Raw genomic sequence first — 21,067 nt, forward strand, 5'->3', positions numbered from 1 at the left:
TGTTCTCTGAGTGTGAGAAGACATTAGGAGGTATTTGTGGTCACAAAAAGTATTGTGGCAATCTAAATCAGAGAGGTGCTGCAGAGGATTTTGTTCCCTTTGAGTCAATGGCAAAACTTCAGTTGATTTAATTGGAGCCTCATCTACCAATAACATTTCTGGGGGCGTTTAGGAACTGCCAGATTAAAGTATGTGTGGGAGTAGAATGGAGAAATAACTTTTTGAGTCTTTTCAAGGATACTCAAGGCCAACCAGACCTATGATTTTTTTCCCCTCTTTTGGAGCAGGTCACCTGGAAAAGGACAAAGAGATGGTGTGGTCCTTGCTCTGTGCTTTGCAGCACTGTCTGGAGGAATCCAGGACAGGATAAATCCCTCCAGGCAAACAGATGCCAAACAAACCACATCCTTTTCAAGCACTGCTGAAGAAACTCTCTGCTTCCTACATGCTTGATGAGGGCTGATGTCCTCCAAGATGCTTATAACTTGGAGAATTTTTTTAAGAATTTTTCTGAAGTACAGAAGGGTCCTGAGAAGAAGCTGTTATCAGTGCTTAACTATCTTCCTGGTACATACAAAACTACGTCTCATTCTTTTCCCAAAGACTTTCCACTTCTTTTCCCCTCTTTCTACAACAGCTCTCATAAAACCATAGAGGTCTAACAACAAATGCTGCTGAACCACTTTTCCAAACATTTGATTTAAGCATTTTCTCAGTATGACATTTCTTACAGGCAACAAACAACAGTAGTTTATATTACATCATATTACTAGAGGCGCTCCAAAGCCACTTTAGGGTGAATAGTTTCCATTAGGAAAATGAAAACAGATCTTTTTTCTCCTGCAAACTGCTTTAATACAGTTGAAACAGATAGTTCTGATCTGAATAAGCTGAGAATGTGAACCAGTGGGTCCTGCTCCATGTTGCAGAGAAAGTTAATTGTCTTAATGAAATGACTTATGATGGCACTAATGTTCTGTTCAAATTCTCTTACAGCTTTCATGCCAGTTGTTCCTATAGGTCACGGTCAAAAATGCTCGATACTCCACCGTGAATTCTTTACTTTGTTTCAGCTCTGAAACCTCGATGTTAGAGCAGTAAAGATGTGTTTCATTAATTACCCATAAAAGGCCAACCATATATTTTTTTATGGTGACATCTATGCTCCCCATTGCTTCCTAGAACTTGTAGGATGATATGTACTGAATTTCTTTTTCCTGTCATTAGCCTCGTTAAAGTCCCTGGAAAATTCTTCTATTTGGTAACAGAAGAATTGTTCTCAAGTTAAGTGCATGCTTTTGTGTTACTGAATAGCAAACAATGCTGCCACTGCACACAAGATCCAGGCATCTCCACCAGTGAAACTTCCCTTCACACATAATAAGTTCAGCAGATAACTGTGGAGTATGGTGGGAAACAGAACCACGGCGGAGATCAGGGTTTGCCTCTGCTAGCTAAGGGTGAGTGGAAGTCATCTCGGTCAGTCACTTCATCCTAGAGGATGTGAACAGCCTCCACTATGAAGGGTGAATTAAGACCATACTTTGATCCTGGAGATACTGTTCATCTCCTTATCCATAGTAAGAAATTCCCTAAATTCATACTTCAGTAATACGGAGAAGGACCAAAGAAGGTTTGAACTTTGTTAATTCTGTGAGTAAAGAGTGCTCAGAACAAAAAGGAGGATAATCACCAACATTATTTCTAACACAGTCGGGATTTTTGCTATTTTTGATTATTTCAGGCAAAGATTAATAATGAAGGTATTCTAAGTAAACTTGGAAAGCACTGAACTCCAAGAGAACAAGCCATGAGAATAATACCTCATTAACAACAGCTACCTAAAAAAAGGCAATAACTTAGCAGAGCTTCCTTTTTTTCTCCTGAGATTTTCAGAAATTTTTCTCAGAGTAAATTGGGGGAGACACCACTGGAGTAGTTATCAAGGATGAAATAGGCACAGAGAGATCCTAACAAGAGCCGGAATGTACCTTGGTAAAACCAACAGGGCTGCTAAGCAAAGACCCTTTCCAGCCCAGGAAGAGACCAGAGAGGAGTGTGGCTCTCTGACACAGTCCATGGTATCAGAGATCTGGTGCAAAAAAAGAGATTAGAAGCGAGAATACATGAAAACTCACATAGTCCCTTATTCCCTCTACAGTGACAGAAAACCAACATCCCCAACTCTTGCTCCAGGCGGATGCTCTCCCTGTCTTCTCCGTCATCTCTACAAGGTGGCATCACGAAAGCACGGCAATGCTCATTGGCAGGAGGAGGGAAACCTCAGAAAAGAGCTGGCGGGAGGGGAGATCAGTCCTCAGATACTGCAGCCGCAAGCACAAAGCCTGACAGTTCACGGATGCACCCGAGGAAGTCTTACCACAGGCCTACTGCAAAAAAGAGGTTACAGATGGAGACCAGTCGTTTTTGCATCACAGAGTCTGACACAAGCAGTGAGCAAAAGTATCGGCGCTTCTACAAACTGTCGTCCAATGCTGAGCCTGTGCATATGATAAAGAGACAGAGAAGAGAAAGAAAAAAAAAGACCCATTAAAATGAGATGTTTGGAGGAGCTCTACACCAGAATCTGAAAGGTGGATGTAACCCCGGGGGGAAGCTTTGACTGAGGGGTTGTCCTTGTGGTTGGATGAGTCTGTCTCACCAAGGTGACCCATCCCAGGAAACTCCTGAAGGGCAGAACGTGAGAGGACACTGTCACCTATCCTGCCTGAGCATTGCTGCTTGATCCAGGGAATGGGATTTCCTTTCCATGAGATTCCTAACCCTGCAGGGATCTGCAGACGGCAATCCATCTGCTGCAAGAGTGGAAATCAGCAGCGCCGTGCTGGAACCTACGGACACCTCTTGGACCACTGATGTTCATCCTCGTGTGGTGACACACACAGCCTCAAAACGTGAAGAACCCTTTCATCCACAGGGCCCGTGGCACAGTCCATTTTTAACTTTTAAGGATATTCTGGGAAAGAGAAAAGAAAAAAAAAAAAAAGAAGAGAAAAAAGAACAGAACCAAAGCATGTTTTTCTCCATTACCATAAAGAGGGCCTGTGAATGCATGGTATTAGTATCCCAAAAGCTATTAAACTCCTTAGTGATGGGAAACAGATGGAAAATAAGACAAAAGAATTCACAACTCATGTTAGACTGAATTGAATTCCTTTAATTTCACACAATGAATAACATATGAATAGGATTAACTTTTTTTTTTTCCTTTTTTTTTTTAGTTAAGTGCTCTATACTGTGCTAACCTGATTTGGTAGCGAAAAGACTGAGCTTTGTTTTAGAAAAAAATGTTTAAAAACCAACATCTAAGATCATGAAGGAGCATGACATTAAAGCATGCCAGATGTATCTAAGCCTCAAAGAACATCAAGTCCATATCCATTTTTAAATGTACAAAAATGCTTCATGAATAAAAACTGTTACAAAAAGAACATTTCAAACAATGTACAAGTTTTTTTTCTTGCCTCTATATTCAATAAAATACAAATACATTTTTTTGCTCTAAAATATGTTTACATACAATCAAAGTAGAACATGCAAATTACACTTTAAAAAAGGCTTTTAAAAACCACTTATGAATACAAACTAAAAATTAGCCAGCACGACTTATAGAACAATCTTGTGCCCCATTCGTTTGATTTTTTTTTTAATTTTTTTTTTGAAATACAGTATATACATATTTAACACTTCATGTGCATTTATTATTTAAGAAATAGCTTAAAAAAATAAAGAAAAAGAAAAGTAAAACAAACCAACATGGGCTTGAACAGCTCCCCCATGTTGTCCAATTGGCAGCTCTTTTTATGTTTTTACATTTTTTTTTCTTTTTCTTTTTTTTTTTTTTCTACGTAGTGTTTTATACAGCCTAGGCAGGCATCTTAAGGAGATCTCAAATACGTGTCCTTTGTTAAGATGTGCTTCTAATTTTCTCAGAACTGCTGCACCCCAGTTTTTGGATGATGTGGAAGGAAGAGGCATTGCAAAGGCATGATGTCCGTTTTCTCAATTCAGAAAACCATCCTGCTTGTGTTTTCCTTTTTCCTATATCTATCTTTTTTCCTTCAGGATACTACTTAAATGCACTATTTAAGCGCAGTCCTGAATCAGGGCCTGTGAAAATAAGCATTGGGTAAATCTCTGTGTATGGAAGAGTGAATACTCATCGTATTGCTGTAGTGCTCAGAAGCCCCAGTAATGAATCAGCATCTTGTTGTACCAGATGCTACCAAAAAATGTAAGAACGCAAATCAAATACTCTACATGGATGGTCTAAAGAATTGATGTCCAGTGAAAAGGCATGGGCTATGCTGAATGATGACACCCGAGTAGCTGATTACTGTTATCACTTGCTTCGTTTTTTTCTTTTTTTTTGACAGTTACCCATAAACATGCACGGTGTTTCACAGAAAATTTAATAGTGAAGGGCTCAAGAAATTGGCAGTATGAAGCTCTTGGAGACATAAGTGGTCATTTATTTCTTTCTCTCTTCTTTGTCCTTTTTCTTGGCTTTACACTGGTTGAGAAATTTAGGGCCCACAGAGAGGATGCAAATCCATGGCATCATTTCACATAGCTGACAGCCATGTGATTTTGTTTTGTGTCTTTATTTAAGCATGCTAAAATGTGTTAATCTGTGACATGATGGAGGTCTTTGAAAGGCTCTTTTGGGTCTTAATAAGCAAAAGGGCTTTCACCCTAGTTTTATACAGTCCTTGAAACGTGCAGAGAGAATTTAGGGAGTTCCTTAGTAAAACTTCCGAGTTGCAAGGGAAAAAAAAAAAAAGATCAGAAAGCTCATTACTGGAATATAGCTGGGTAATAAACTGCAGGAGTGGGATTTTAGCCTTAAGCCCTAAAACTAAATCCTTTATGATCTGCATGTAGTACATCGCCTTATAATATTATTCTGTCAGCAACTTGCTTATCATATTTGTAGACTATGCAACACACAGAACACAAATTATGAGTGCCATCTAACAGTATTTCCAGCCTGCTTTCATACAAATTAACAAACTAATCTTGCTGCCAGCCAGGCCTGGCTGCACAGGGCTGCTGTTTGGACGAACAGTCAAGACTGTATTGCAGCACTGCTCTCCCAACACATCTTCTCTGTGAACAATAAATTTTGGGCATCTGGGCTACCATACATCTTATGTGGATAGCTTGCAGCTACCAAGTCTTGAACCCTAGCCTTTGTTATTTTTAGGACCAAAAGTGCCTTTACATTTTTTTCTGCCTCATGTGAAGTGCTCAGTGAAGAGCCTATGGGGTTGTTCTTTCCACAAGTGGATGCTCTCCTTAAGCATTTTGCCTCTAGCAGCATCTTGGATAGTAGTTTTTGTAAGGTTAAGAGCATTTTCATAGAATCATGTAATCATTTAGGTTGGAAAAGACCTTTAAGACCATCTTCCTCCAGCAGTGCCCTGACGGTACTGGATCTGAAGCTGAGGACCCCACACTATTCAGTAATCCCCAATGGTGGGGTTATGCCCAGAGTCAGCCCAAATCCAGTCCTTTTTGTCACTCTGTAAGGTTTGATGCATCTTGAAACCACATGAGGCATTCAGTGACAGAATTTGGTTCTTTCAGACCTTTGCTCTACTTGCTACATGTTGAAATGTCCTTCAATGCTAACAAAGAGATCACTGAAGATGAAACTAAGGATAGATGGCTTAGTTTCAGATTATAGGCTACCTGTAATACCAAACACATTTTCTTTTTTAAGAGACACCATCAACTACTTTCAGGCCCAAGGGAAAGACGTTAAAAAAAGTTTCTGAATCAACTAAACCTCAGTCTGATGCTTTTTAAGGCAGAAGGGAAGAGCTGGAAGAGGCGTAAGCATTTTTTTCTGCAGGCCTACATCTTCAGTCAATAACACTGTGCTGATTCGAGAGAACTGAAAAGCAAAGTTGGTTGTAACAGAAGGAGCAACCGGTCAGTTTATTTCTAAGCTGCATTAATTGGAAAACAAAAAGCGCAAATGAGCATGATGAATGTTGCAAAACAAATTGGAAACAAACTTCTGTGATCCATCTTATCAGATGTACGGAGAAAGGATCTCAAGAAATGTTCCAGCCTTAAAAAAAAAAGCAAAAACCCTCTCTCAGCCCCCCAACCCCAGTCCGAACCCCAAATGCATTCAGTTTTAATAAGCTAAGGTGCTATCACAGAAGAAAAATCAGTCTCTAAAAATAATGAGTTATATGTTTACAGTGTCCCTTTAACACTATAGTCTTGATATGATTTTTGTAAATAAATAACAGAATAGAAAGGATTTTTTTTTTTGGTGGGGACTTTTTTGTTGTCTTTTTTTTTTTTTTTTAATGTCGTGCTATTTGAAGTTTCCATGGCAATATGCCAATTAAGGGTTTCTCAAAAAAGTGAATAACAGTTGGCTTATGAATCATTAAATAATTCCGCTCCCCACTCCCTTGCTGGAATTTTCCCTCCCCCCTCCCGTTTTAATATTGATCTTGCCATGCCAGGTGTTGGGTGTACTGAAGGACTTTCAAAAGAAATAAAATAAATTGAAAGTACATATTTCAAATTTTATCAACTGACTTTTTTAAAAAAAAAACAAAAACTATTTTTACTGCAATGGAACAGCTTCACGTTCAGTCTTTGTTTGAGTTAAACATTTTAATTGGGCTGTGGAAATGGAGCTTAGGTATTTTACCCAAGTTAGATCAATGGTTAACGTACAACTCGAATGAGAAATGTACAATTTGAACTGACCATTTAAAGAGACGATTTGTCACACACAGTTTGCATCCATGCAGACTGAGAGCTTTATAATTACATTATGTACAAAAAAAATTTTTTTTTTAGTTTATTAAGGCAACCACAACTTGGAGAACATGTCCAAAGTGGCATTAATACAATTGCAGTGGTGATACCCTTTGAACATTTTTATTTTTATTTTCAGGTAAGAACACTTATTCCTTTTCTTTTTTAAGAAATAATTGCCAAGAAATAACCTATTTTCCATAGGGTTTTGTTCTCTATTTTTTAAAACAATCTACTTTAGCTATTTTCTTTAAAAGTACATATCAAGGCATTGCTACCCAATGCAAATAATTTGGAGCCTGGGTTTCCCATCATTTTCCCTGGGAACTGCAGGTGGTAAAAACTGGAAGTTTGGGGCCCTGTTTTTTTTACTCTATTTTTTCTGTTCTACTTTTTTCTTTTCTCTTTTTTATCTTTTTATTATTTTTTTTTGGTGATTTTGTCCATGTTTACTATAACTCTATTCCCCAGAAGTGTCTTGCTGTCCTCTACTCATATGTACCGAGCATCAAAACAACTTGGTTGATGGATGACCCCTTTTTCACATGCCATTGGAAATGCCAAGTTGCTTCGTAGAAATGTGCTATCATAACTGAATATCCATGTACACCTTATTAGAAATGCTGTGATATTCTGTTGTTCCTTGGGATAGCACTCGGAATGAGTGTGTGTGCGTGTAAGGCTCTACTTTTCTATTGCCTATATTGCAGCTAGTTGTAACTAGGCAAGTAAATGAGAAAAAAATATATAGTTCTAGCAGGAGTCAGGCATTTTGGGTTATGCTGCCCCAAAACCTGGAAGGTATATAAAACTGAAAAAAAAAATTCAAACATATTATAACCAAGATCACAGTTGAGAAAATTACGCTATTTTTTTTCTTGCTTTTTTTCTTTTTTTTTTCCTCTTTTTTTTTTTTTTTTTTCTCTTTTCTTTTAACAGTGATTTCTACTATGGTATGGTTATTCTTAGTTTCACCTGGCCCACCAAACAGAATCTGAGCTGAGCATGCAGCCCTAGCGACCAATGCTCAGCTCTCTGCAAGGACGACCTCCCGCCTCCGGGTATGGTGTGAGCACAGCAATGCTGAGATGTTGATTAGTTTTGGAAACTGCAAAGTAGACAATATCCCCAACTTAGAAATCCCCCCCACCCCCCTTATCCCCACCTTTCCATCTCCTCACCCTTTCCCCCTCTTTCCTGGGGGACTGGGACCGAAGTGATGAAGAGGAAGATGTGATCCCCATCTCTCCATAATAAGTTTTGGCCACCCAAGTGACAAGTCCAGTGCTGCCTTGGGGGCAAAGCAGACTGTATTCCTCCAGTCTGTCAGTCCTGACGTACCCTGCTATCAGCACTTGATGTCCAGCAGGGTGTGCCGGCCTTAGGGAAGGCCTTCGCTTTCACTTCCTCTGCCTTTCCGGTGCCGCTTCACTTTCATGTCATCCTCCTCCTCTTGTGGTGACTTGCTCTTCCTTTTCCCAAGCCGGGGTGTCCGGGGCAGAGGGAGAGGGGGCGGCGGTGGCGGAGGAGGAAGAGGAGGAGGTGGTGGTGGTGTTTCTCGAGCCATGTGTATGACAGCCTCAATGGTGGCCATGATTGTGTCTTGAGTGGCTGCTTGCTCCAACAGCAATGGATTCAGTGTTGGCTTCTGACCTCTTTTGCTTGGAAGGTCAATGCATTTCTCCAGAACGGGCATTTGGTCTCTGGAATCTTCATCAAAGGAGAGAGGTTGCTTACGTGGACGGCCCCTCCGCTTCTTGACAAAGTTATTGCCTGTTTTTGATTGTCTCTGCAGCCGCTTGGCTTTCAGGATCTTGTTTACGTGATCCAGGTTCTTCTTTGTGGACAGGATCTTGGTGTAGTTACACATCTTGCGCACCTCACACTGGATTGCTTCAATTTCACGGCGCTTGAACCTTTTTTTCAGCGGTGGACTGGCTGTTGGGAGACAAGGACAGAAACAGGACTGGGTCAAACAACAGTGAATGGGTGAATGGAAACCCTCATTCCTCTGCTCTCAGTATTATGAAGACTGGCTGATTTCAAGCCTGGTACGCTGAATATGACTACTGAAGAAGTAGAAGATGTGTGAAAGGACTCTGCATAGAAAAACAGTGTAAGAAAAAAAAAAAAGGTAATTTAATGCAGCCCCAGAAGAATTGCTGTTACCTCCCCTTCTACTATTCTAGATGACAACCTAAGTTTAAGTTGTGCTCACAGATCTCTCTCAGGTTCTTTTGACTTATAAAGTAGCAAAACTTCTCTACAGCAGCGTTTTACTGTGGGTTTGATTCAGTCTCCTCTAGTCTGAGGGAAGGAGGGGCTGCTTAGCACTGGTGTTACACTGATCCACCGTTTAAACTTCATATACTGAAAACATACACTCCTGAAATCTTCACCCTGGTCTTTTATGCTTAGATATCAAATAGTATTAAAAGAGTTTGTCACTGAAACCAGTGGGCATAGGCAAGTTCAGTGGCTTACTCCACTTGTGTTAAATTTGTTAGTTCTGCTTGTATTTCTTTACTATCATCTCTGCAGAAACAAGCTGAAACTACTCTGTCATATAATTGACTTTAATGGCCCCTGAAGTAAGCTCACTCCTTTCTGGTTCTGATCACTTACTTTAGATCTGAATGAAGTCCAAAGCAGTTAAGTCTTCTGCCAAGGTCACATCGTGAATCATTGTCAGAGCTGGAAAGAGAGTCCAGCATTTGTTGGCTTCTGGGCCTCAACTTAGGACATAAGATCTTGCTTGTTTTTCTTAAATTATTTCATTGTCCTTTAATGAACAAGGCATCTGTTCAGAGTTCAAGATTTCCATGTGGATTACAAATAACTACCTCTTCGTGAGCCAGACAGAATGTATTAATTCTGCTATTGCAATAACTGGTGCTCCCTTTCACTCCTAACACATCAATTCTGCACTACTGGAAAAGAAATGATGGAGTTCATGATTTCTTTCCAGTAAAGATTAAAACATCCCACTAAATTAACCTCAGCCCACATCTACTTGCGAACTTAATTTACACCTGACAGTCAAGCAGTCATTTGGGTTTGAAATCCTTGAACTTTCCAGAGCAGCCAAGATTTCAAGAAAGGTTCGTTTCGGGGCTATCACTCTCTTCATATCTAACAGTGTAATCTTCAAGCAGTAGCTTAAAATAAAGTTGCCGTTGTAGCAATTTCTGTAGATAACCAGGAGCCATCAAGTGGCAGAATCTTCTCTTGCTCACTATGACAGATTTGGCATACAAACCTTACTTACTGTCCTCCCCTCTTGGACAACATAAATTATTGGCTCTTACACTACCATGTTGCTTGGATTCAGCAAAGAGCTTGCATAAACAAACCCAAGTTACAATGCAAGAAGTAGGAGTGAGTCATAAACAAAACACAGACATATGCTCTCTTATAAATAAAGACCTGGATGGCCAACTTCCCAAAGTCTGGTTTTCATTAATTACAAAACAAAATACATTTTCCATATGTAACCCACTCCCCACACCAAAAAGAAAAATAAAACCCATTTACAGTTTGTGATTCACAGAGGACAAAAGAATAGAAGAATGCAGTCATTTTGGTACCAAAGAAAAAAAAAAGAGAAAGGAAATGAAATGTCCAAATTACTAAGGGGAATCTAATTAGTTGCACAGAATTCCTCTCAAGTAGGTCACCCCTAAAAAGTGTGGATGTAAAAGCCCTAAAGGCAACTGGCAGTGAGCTCTTTCTCAGTCATCTGATCAAAAAAGTTAGATTCTGGTCACACAAAACCATTCCTCTCAGGGGCTTCACTCATGACTGACATACGAAGTCCCAGTATTTCCAGTCCTAAGCATTCAACTCGTTTGAGTTCCCCCAAAATCCTGAGAGAAGCTTCAGGTCAGAATATTTAATAAGTCAAGCAGTTTGCACACCATTTGCTGTCCACATTTTGCCTTTTGTCACAATAGTCATGAGCCATTTGCAAGACTTCTTGAAAACTCCCAGGTCCAAGATGCATTTTTTTTTTCTCAGAAAGTTAATGACAGAAATTTTGCAGATGGGAATTTTAGCAAAAATACAATAAAAATTGCAAGGCCAATAGTGAAATTAGTAGATTTGGCCCTAGTATCATCTTTAATTGGAAAGACAGCAAGCCAAAGGACAGGAAAGATTTGAAAAGAAGAAACTGGATGATTTTTATGCCTTTACTGAGATCTGTCAGTGTCTGTTATTTCTGCAACTCAGTATTATCAGCCCGCTGAAGTCAATGAGATCTACTTTCCACAGTAGGCAGTAGAGGATGTACTTCTACTGTTCTGTTTTCAAAATTGAGTTTACTCCCATTTGACCTGACATTGGGCATCCTCCTTACCACTGATACTGAATAAAGAGAGTGCAGGTATTCTGTTGGTCATACCAGCTCTGATACCTGTCTTAGGCACTCAAGATGTCCTAGATACTGAGGCTTAGAGACCTGAGTGGATCTCAATGGCATGCAGACAGAAACTGAATGTAGTACTCAGCCTGTCTAGCTCTCCAAACTCAGCTGATACACAAACATTTATGGGTAGATATGTACACCTAGATGTAAATCTGTGAGCTGAACAGCCGGTGCCTTCCTTCGTTGTCTAGATACTTCCCTGCCCTCCTAAAAATTTACAGGCTAACAGACCCTTTCAATTTGGACTGAAATTCAATTCCTCTTAAACAACAACAACAAAAGTTGTTCGTTGCTGTCTTACTGTATTATTTTTTTCTTATTTTTTTCTCTTGTAAGTGCTTTGGGGTGTTTATGATTTTCTCAGGAAGTTTATTAGTAACCACTAATGCTTTTGCTTTTCTCTCTAGCAAGCCTCTGAACTTGTAAGAGTTGTGTTATGTAGTGTGCCAATAGTCAGAATGCACGTCTTGAATAAGTAATATCCCTTTAAGTCAGATTTTTAAAGGATGTATTAGGAAAACCAATATTATATTGACTATTGAGGGTCAGAGACATCTGACTTTAAATTGGAGAAGAGAGACTATGTGGAAAAGAGTTTGATGGGTCTGCAGGGGGAAGATTTGATGAGGTGTGCATATGACAAAATATCAGGGAGATCTGCCAAAGTAAACCACTATTGAAGTGAGAGCCATCAGGTGTTATCAACTCATCTGGAAGCTCTTGGTCAGCAATCTTCGATATAAAATATTTTGCTATATTGCCATGTGATATACTGCTTTGCTGAAAACCAAAGGTAAGTACTAAGCTTTTCCATTTTATCCAGACAGGCCTTGCTCAACCCTGAATCCAAATTGGTCTGCACTGTTTCTAAGCTTTGTTGTTCTAGTCTTGCACACACTTTACTATTTGCATGTGGAAACCTTGATTTGGCAGGAAGAATTTCCCCTTTCACTATCTGGTAGTGATAGATCTGATTGACTTCAGTCTGACAGATTCCACTGCAAAAGAGATGAAGAGCAAGTTTGTCAGAGTAACAACATGTTGGTACACAAGCATAGGAAGATAGGATGCTGCTAAGAGATGATAAAAATACGATGGCAACCTCCAGCTGATGGAGGAGGGTACAGGACAGAGAGCAGGACAGGGAGGAGAGGAGTGCAGAGAGGATACTTTGCTGCCTGGGCAAAATATTCTGTCTACACCTAGCCATGCTGCAGGGCTATGCATTGCCTCTGTGAAGGCGTGAAGCCATTTTGCACAGTCCTGACCAAAGTGAACAGAGACTAGAAATAGCTGATGCAGTGCAGACTCAGGATGAGGCTGTGTAAGCCTTTGCTTGCTCTGTGACTGTTCATACTTGTGGACATCAATTTGCTTGCCATAATTGGGGTATTTCCTCCAGACGTAGCTACAGAGACAGCTTGAAGTCAACACTACAAAGAGGTGCTGGAAGATATACTTTTCCCACGACAGAACCTGCCTGGAGGCTTGCAACAACAGAAGGAAGGAGGACATAACTGGAAAACCCAGTACTATGGAAAAAAGCTGTCAGAGCTTAACAGAAGGCAGAACTTGGCCATCAGAAAAAGGCTGTCAGAAGAAAGGCTCTTCTTCCATATGGAGGACCTGTTATGGAGAATCTTTCTTTCTGAGAGATCACTAGAGAGCAATGGTAGAGCAAAGCAGTTTGGCCTCCCAAAACACAGACAATTCAGACAAGCACCTGTATTTCTGGACTGCTTTCTGAAAACTGCCGTCTGAGGCTTACAGACGTGCACACTTCAGTTCTCTTTACAAACGCTCTGTCTCAAGTGCTGGTTATGAAAACAAACTGGAAAATTACACACTACTGCTGCACATAGCTACTGCTACTTTCTATCCACTAAAGCTTTTGTAATAAAATTTTTGTAATAAAACTTATCCTCCATCCCTTCCTTGCTTGCCATAGAAAAACAACCTCACCAAGCTATCTCAAACAGGAAAGAACTGGTGTTAGTCTTTAAAAATACAGCTTTACACTTTTAAAATAAGGCACATAGAGTCTCTACCAAGTCTCTACCAAAAATACGTGTTCCCAAGGGTAGCTTAAAGGGGTCTGAAGAACCCATTTCAGCACAGTGGCACAGAACAAAGAAGCGAGGCAAGGTGTTTCAGATTATTTGGAAGTTCTTCATTGCTCCTCTAACTTTATTCTGGATGGCTTTGGTGTGTTTGTGGCACTAAAGATCAATCTCACTGCCCGTCATTCTCTACCCTTTCAGAGTTGCCTGAGGCCACTTGCAAGAACACAGCACGGAGAAGACTGCTCAGCAGCGGGGCTCAGTTTGTCTACTTGGTTTGAATGGAGGCATTTTCAAGGATCTCCCTATTAGTTACAGGAAACCCAAAGCAATGTCATGTTTTCCCATTAACACAGTTTCTTTCAGTTTTCACTAAATTATTTCAACATCTGGGTTACAGATAAACAAGTTAATTGACTTCTGAAAATCGAAACAATGAACTATACAGTCAAGCATACACTTTCATCTTGAAAGTGATCATAAAATATTTGTGTGCTTTCATTCTCCATTACATTAAAAAATCTGTCCTTAGTTAATATATAGGAAAGTACTAAAGGCTAAACAAAGACTCCCGATTTTCTTATGTAGAAATTTATCCTTTTAGAGGCCACTTTACAGCATGGGTCCTTTGTTTTCACTATTTGTTCAGGAAACTAGAGGAAAATCAAAAGGAGTGCACTGAAACAGCACTTTCAAATAAATAAATAAGTATCTTATCATTCCATAACTCAGGGATACAAATACATTTTTTGTGCATGTGGATTCAGATGTTTGACAAGGCTAAGAAACTCTTCATGGCTGCATGTAGGGTAAGGTATGGCAGGTTCCCCATTCACTGGAATCTATGGCATAATTCAAGATCAACTTCTCTGTCTGTGCCCAAGAAAAGGCACGATGTTGACGGAACAAATTGGCTCAGTTTCTGACAGTAGAAGGCTATATCACCTTCGAAAGTGATTCCAAACAGAAGCAGAAAATATAAGTTGATTGAAAAACATGTTACTCTGGCTTATTTATTCCTGTGCGCTTTAAATCACTGTTCATTGCTCCAAACAACTTCTCATTTTCAAGACAGAATATTATGCTAAAATCACTGAAGTATGCAGAAAGAAATCTCAGCTGTTCCTTAGCTCTTCACTAGGTATTCATGCTACATGGATGGTACATTCAAATAAATGATCAACAGCGCTGAGAAAGGAACCCAAGATTCTTACTTCAGAGTCCCCTGCTAGACCATAAGTGCTCTTGTTACTTGTATCCTCGTTATTGCATAAGTAGTGGTATGTGAATAAAGTAGATTTGATATGCCAAGATATGATCATGATAAGAAAGTGTTACGAAAAATTACAGCCTGATTATCACATCAGATATGCACATTTGCAACGACTACCCAAATCAGGGAGAGCGGTAAAAGCACATCTTGTTCAGTGCAGTGCCAGAAGGGAGAGGGTGGAGGAGATGTAGAAGGGGTGGAGAGAAGCCACTTTACCTGCTTCAGATGTTGCTGATGATGAAGGTAGGAGTGATAATACTGGAGTCGGCATTGTAACACTCTCTGCAGTTGCTGGTTTCCTTCTGGTCATCATGTTACAGGCAGAACTTTCCATTTTACTATGAAGTGAAGTCTGGTCTGCTTTTAAGTGGGGGCCTACAATTCCTGGGAAAGAAAACAAAATTTGGATGAACATTTAGGAGGTAACCTGACTGTGAAATATCTGGAATCGTGTACTCGGTTACTGTCTTTGCTATTCCAATATATTTTCGTATTTCCCCGTATGTGCCTGATTTCAAGACCTAGTGTGGTTTTGATGCAAAAAAAGGATCAATTTTTTTAGTAATTTCTAATACTTTTGCCTGAAGGGGTACCATCAATGATCTCTACAACAACAGCAAACCAACACAGCAATTCTATATTGTTACTTTTTCTTCTGCAAAGAAATACACACACCTGTACATGTTTAAAAACAGACATGTTTCTCATCTCTTTTCATTGGGATCATCTATTTGTCATTCTCTGTGTAGTTTGTTCTCCACACACAGTTACATACTTCTGGAATGACTTGTCTCAATGTGTGCTTCATCGGAGTAAAGAGCAGGCATCAATAATGGCCTCAGCATGTCATTCCCTCTCTAAAGCACATCAGACTTTTACATATTTTTTAGGAATCCTCTTCCTTATAGAATTCTGCCTTACAACTCATCAAAGAGGTTGGAGTTTAAAAATAGGAAAAAGAATGCTTCATTATTCTTTTGTCTGCCAACCGATTCTGATGGCACCAGAGTTATTCATATATGGATTACAACATGAAATAAATTAATTGTAGAGATATATGCAAGAGGGCAAATTTTCCAGGAAAATAAAAGCTATGCAAACAGGGCTGATAAATTTCTCCCTCAGCAATGTTTCTCAAGCTCTCTTATGACTTGAACCCTTCATTATTACTTTTTTTTTTTTTCATGTAAATGTGTTAAATTTAAACTACTGGTTTTAAAATTTTACATAGTAGATCTTCCTGTCTATACATCTGAATGTATGTCCATCCATTTATGTATAATATCTGTATGAATTTGCCTGTGTGGATATATACTACATATACCTCTATGAGTACATGAATTTACTAAGTGGGAAGTCAGCTGAAACAGCTCAGTATTTTTTAAGAAAAAGTGGGAGGTTTTTGTTCATTTTAGAAAACTCCTAGCAGTTGATGTTTTATAAAAATCCAGTAGTTCTCCTTTCATGAGACTGAAGCAAAAGGTGAGGACTTTGTGTTGTGTCTTTACTAATTTATGACAACCTTTCCCAGGCTCAGCGTTAATGGACTTCAACATATTCAGGACAGCCACTCGTTTTTCAAATGTAACTCTTCTTAAATCACTTCTTTTTTCAAATCTCAACTTGTACATGAGCCTCAGAGAAAATATAGATTTTGGCAATTAAATTGCATGAAGTTTCATAAAATCATGGAAGAGCTGAGGTTGGAAGAGACTTTTGGAGCTCATCTAATCCAGTTCCCTTCTCAAGCATAGTCAGCCAGTTACCCAGGACCACATCCAGTTAGATTTTAAATATCTTCAAGGATGGAGGCTTCAAAATCTCTTTGGGCAAAGAGAAAAGCATCATCATGCTGGTCAGGAATGACTTCTGCTTCATAAATCTCTACTGACTATTCCTGATCACGTTCTTGTCTCCTGCCTTTGTTTGGAAGTAGCTTCCAGGATTATTTATTCCATCAGCTTCCCAGGGATCAAGATGAGGCTGACCTGTCTGTAGTTCACTGCATCTTTCTCCTTGTCCTTATTGGAGTGATGCTTACTCTCTTACAGTCTTCTGGAACATCACAATAACACTGGCCAGCTTCCTGAGCACAATAGGGTATATCTTGTCAGGTACCATGGACTTTTCTACGTCCAGTCTACTGAAATATTCCCTAACCTGATCCTCCTACACCATGAATATGTTTTCTTTCCACACAGGTCTCAGTGCCTTTGGATCCCTAAAGGCTACTCTTATCAGGAAAATTCAAGGTGAAGAAGACACTGAGTACTTTGGTCTATTCCATCTCCTTTGCCACAAGTGTCTCTGTTCCATTAAGCACTGTGCCAACATTTTCCCTAGTCTTCTTTTTTTTGTGCTCCTGTTTTTTTGTGCTCCTGTACCTGCAGGAGCACTCTGTGTTGTCCATCTGCCCTCACTAGATTCAATTCCAGATAGGCTTTGGCTTTCATGAGCCCACCTCTGCATGCTTAAATATTTTCTCTATATTTCTCTGACAGTTCCTGCTTCCTCCTCTTTTTTTGCTTGCTTTCCAATCTGACACTAGTTAGTAGCTCTTCGCTCATGCATGCAAGTCTCCTGCTACCTTTGCTTGAATTGATGCTCACTGTTGTGGAACATTTTTGAATTTGGAGAAGGTAATTGAAAATCAAGTTCTCCACAAATTCACTTTTCTCCAGGGCTGTATCCCATGATCCAGTAAGATTTCTCTAAGCAGGCTGCAGTCCTTTTTCCCTTGCTTCTTCCTCTCACACTGAGGTGATCATAAGGCTGCTTCTCAGCAAGTAAAAAAGGCCTCATCTCCTTTCTTTCTAATCAGGTGATTTATAGCAAACACCCACAATGTCCATATTAGTCTGCTTGTGAATACAGACTTGTAAAGTCTCATATGGTTCATCACCGATCCTTAGGCATTGCTCTGTGCCTTCCTACTGCTTTCTTGTATCACCCTGAAACCTTTTCTTGCCAGCCTGGTTCACCACTTCCTCTCTTGACTGTGGGTCACCAACTTTTTCCCCTGTCACTTCTAGTTTAAAGCTCTCCTTACCAATTTGGCCAGGCTGTTGGATGCTTTTATTCCACTTACTCAGGTGGAACTCTTCTCTTTTTAGTAGTTCTCTAACCCCAAAGAGTATCCTGGCGTCATAAAAAAACGAATCCATTTTGCCAATGCCAGCTGCACAATGAGTTGTTCATACACAAGAACTATCCTTGTCTTCTTCAAGCCCTTCCATCTCACTTGCAGGATTGAGGAGAAAATCACCTGCATCCTCATGGCCTTGATCACAGCCCTTAGAGACACTTAGCCATAACTGACAAACTCCTGAACTTCAGAACTCCAGGAATATTATCAGCCCAAGGGCTGCTGAAGCCTTGGATGCCTCTCCACAATGTCACTGATCTAAGTTCCAGGCAACTGGAAAACCTCGCTTGACAGCCAGTCAGTCAGGAGACTGGGGCCTTCATCTTCTGCAGCAGTTAACGCCTACTGCTCTCCCGGACCACACCTGGATAGCACCTGGTAGATCCTCAGAGAGTTCCTTAAAGACCTTCAGTGTGAAGTTCTCAGAAGATAAAGACAATCTCCAAGCAGTTTGCTGTGTTTGTTTGCTGCCTCTGTTGGCAGTACTCAGGCACTTCAGATATAAACATTTTCCTGCATTGACAGTTGGAGCTGCTATGAGAGTTTCTACCTTTGTCCTTGTGTGCAAAATGAGAAATAGTCAGGAAACCTACAAGTGGCCCCAGAAATTGTGGAAAAGACCTCCATCAGACTCAGGCAGAGGACTGAACTGGTGAGAGGAGTCTGAAAGATTAGGGGCTACAGAATGAAAGAGACTGTAAGAGGAGTCCAGATTAAAAACCTGTGACTTAATAAAGTAGAATGAGTCTGAAAGCAGAAATAGTCAGGGCTGAGACAGAATTGCAGTCAGAGGTCATGGCTTGGAAGAGATATACTGGGGAGCCTTTGCATATTAGACTGTACATTCTCCCAGAGCCTCAAATTGAGTACTAAGCATCTCAAATTGTATCCATTCAACTTCAATCCCTCTCTGCTCAGCTACTCTATTACAAATGAGAACAATAATATACCCCTCATCTCAAGAGCAGTGCTGCAAAAATAAAATTATCAACATTCATGAAACATTCATCTATTCATAGCAAGGCTTAGAAATGTGGAATAAATGAGACATGGGGTCACACACTGAATAAGGAGAGGAAAATCAAACTACCAAATGGCTGTTCATTAGGTGAGTGCTATACATTGAAGAAAGCAATGTTCCATAGAAAGACTGGAATATTTGACCAGGCAATTATGCCTCTGTGATCCTAGGACTATGGAACTGTGCATGTGCAAAACTAAGGCTTCACCACCCTACAGTGCTTGAGTTAGAAGCTTATCATTACTTTTTCATGAGTGTAGACTGTGCACAAGAAATGTGCATATGTGGGTGTATGTATCAATACACATACGTATATATGCTTGTGCATATAACAACCTCATAAATTCAACATCTGCTTCTAATTACAATGAAGGGCCTATATAAAGAGCTGTATGAAAACATGCAGCTGTAACCTGTTGACCTCTATTGATAAAAAAAGGTCTCTGTGAAGCTGTGCTTCAACATATCAAGGGACAGTCATTCATTTTTCAAAGGTAATCCCTCACAAACCACTTATCCTCTCAAATCTCTACCTGCACACAGTGTTTGCATTAGGGACCTTGATTTATGGATTCCCACTCCTTGGATGGAGAGGCCGACTTCCTGTTGCCGTGGTTACTTGGATCTTGGTTCAAGGTTAAACTACTCCCAAATCAAAATCAGTGGCAGGCACAGCATCTAACAGCCAGGTTATTGACTACCCTAGGATGCTTAAAGGTCAAAGACCAAAGTGCTGCTTACTGCCTTTGGAGTGAGTCAATATTTTCAATATTTTTATTCTGTTTCTTTTGAAGAAGTAGTTGCTGCTCAATTACCACCTACTTGGGTTTAGCAAGGTCATACAAATCATTGAGAAAAAATCCTCCCCCTACAGAAGAGATACGAATGTAATGAATTACTTCAAAGTCTACGTGGCCCAATTGCAGCTCATCACTGGTGAATCATGGGTTTGGCCATCTGTCTTTTGTTTTCTACACTTGGTTTCTTGAGTCTGTATCACTCACCTCACTGAATTTTGCCTCTGAATTGAGAAACAGGAATAATTTATGGATTTGAAACACACAATAAGGAAGAATCATTTGGTTTCTTTCCCAGATACCAAAATGATAACTGGGAATTGAAGGCACCACTGGACAGCCATGGAGTTGTTACAGTTTTCTCACAAGACTGTGATTCACACTGCAATACTAGGAAGTTCATTCCTCAGTCAAACTGACTCACTGATGTGGGATCACCACCTTTCACTGGACTGTTTCTACTCGTTTGGGATGCTCTGTTTAGGAAATCTGAAATAAGAGATCACTCCAGTTCAGCCCATATTTGAATGAAGTAAAAATAAATAGTTCATAACACAGTGAAAGGGACCTCTGTTTAAAATTCATGCTCTACCCACAACTCAAGTGTTGTTTCATCCTTTTTTCTGCTCCAGACAGAGAGCAAGATGACGTGTATGGGTGACCTGTTTCAGACCTTTTTTTTTTGCCACTTTCCAGTTGATCTTTGTTTATTTTCTCCAATTTAGAGACTGCTTTACCCCATGAAAGACACGTGTCTTAAGTTATCTGAGTCCTGCTGATATCACAGACAACAGTGCATGCACCTACAAGTGAACAGTGGGCAGCAGAGCAGGGAGAAAATCAACCATTACTTGTTAAATGAGAAAGGGCAAAGGCAAAAGATAGCTTCAAAAGCAAGAGTAGGCGTACATGAAGGAGATTATCAAGAACCTAACACAATAATGGCATGATTATAAATAAATAATCATGATGATCATTAATAAAAGGGTGAACCATGAGTAGCACTATTCTAGTTCAGGGCAGACTGACAGAAAGGCTGTGTATGAGGCAAAAAAGTACTGATGTAAAATGGGCCCTTTACTTAAAGATTTATGGGTCCCCTGGTACTGGCTAAGCAACTTAAGAGCTCTGGCTGATAGTTAATACATTAATTTTAAAGGCCTAGTCATTATTATTGTTGTTATTAACTACTTATGTTGCAAGTAATGCGGTCTAGCTCCACAATGCTAGGTTCTGTAAAAACAGATTAATTAACTCTCCTTGCTTTACTGTTATATCGTGTTCACTCTGCTTATCGCATTCATCCATTTTTTCTCATCTTGTACTTATATGGAGAGGTTGTTGGACAGTGTCCACCTTTTCTTCTTTTATTTGTGTGCAGAAGCTAGTACAACATGCAGCCAGGCTGGAACTCTAAGTGCCAGCTCAAAAATGATAAATATTATTTTGCCATTGGAAAAGAGAGAAAATCAGGTGATAAAATTGATCACTGCAAAGTTTCTGTCTTCACACTCCCCACAGATTTCAGAAATGGA

General features: G+C 39.8%; 1 protein-coding gene across 8 annotated transcripts in view; it reads right to left on the reverse strand.

Annotated features, from left to right (window-relative positions):
• Positions 3,158-21,067, reverse strand: part of SETBP1 (SET binding protein 1) — a 250,603-nt gene continuing 232,693 nt past the window's right edge. For 5 of the 8 annotated variants that reach the window (XM_021379661.1, XM_021379663.1, XM_021379660.1 and 2 more), the window contains exons 6-7: positions 14,786-14,953; positions 8,192-8,748 (exon numbers count right to left, since the gene is read on the reverse strand). In XM_021379661.1, the coding sequence (XP_021235336.1) occupies positions 8,192-8,748; positions 14,786-14,953 (725 nt within the window). Of the gene's footprint in view, positions 8,749-14,785; positions 14,954-21,067 lie in introns of all 8 variants that reach the window. The other 3 variants (XM_021379665.1, XM_021379667.1, XM_021379666.1) reach the window with 1 other exon arrangement.

Source organism: Numida meleagris, chromosome Z (assembly GCF_002078875.1).
Source record: "Numida meleagris isolate 19003 breed g44 Domestic line chromosome Z, NumMel1.0, whole genome shotgun sequence".
NCBI lineage: Eukaryota > Metazoa > Chordata > Aves > Galliformes > Numididae > Numida > Numida meleagris.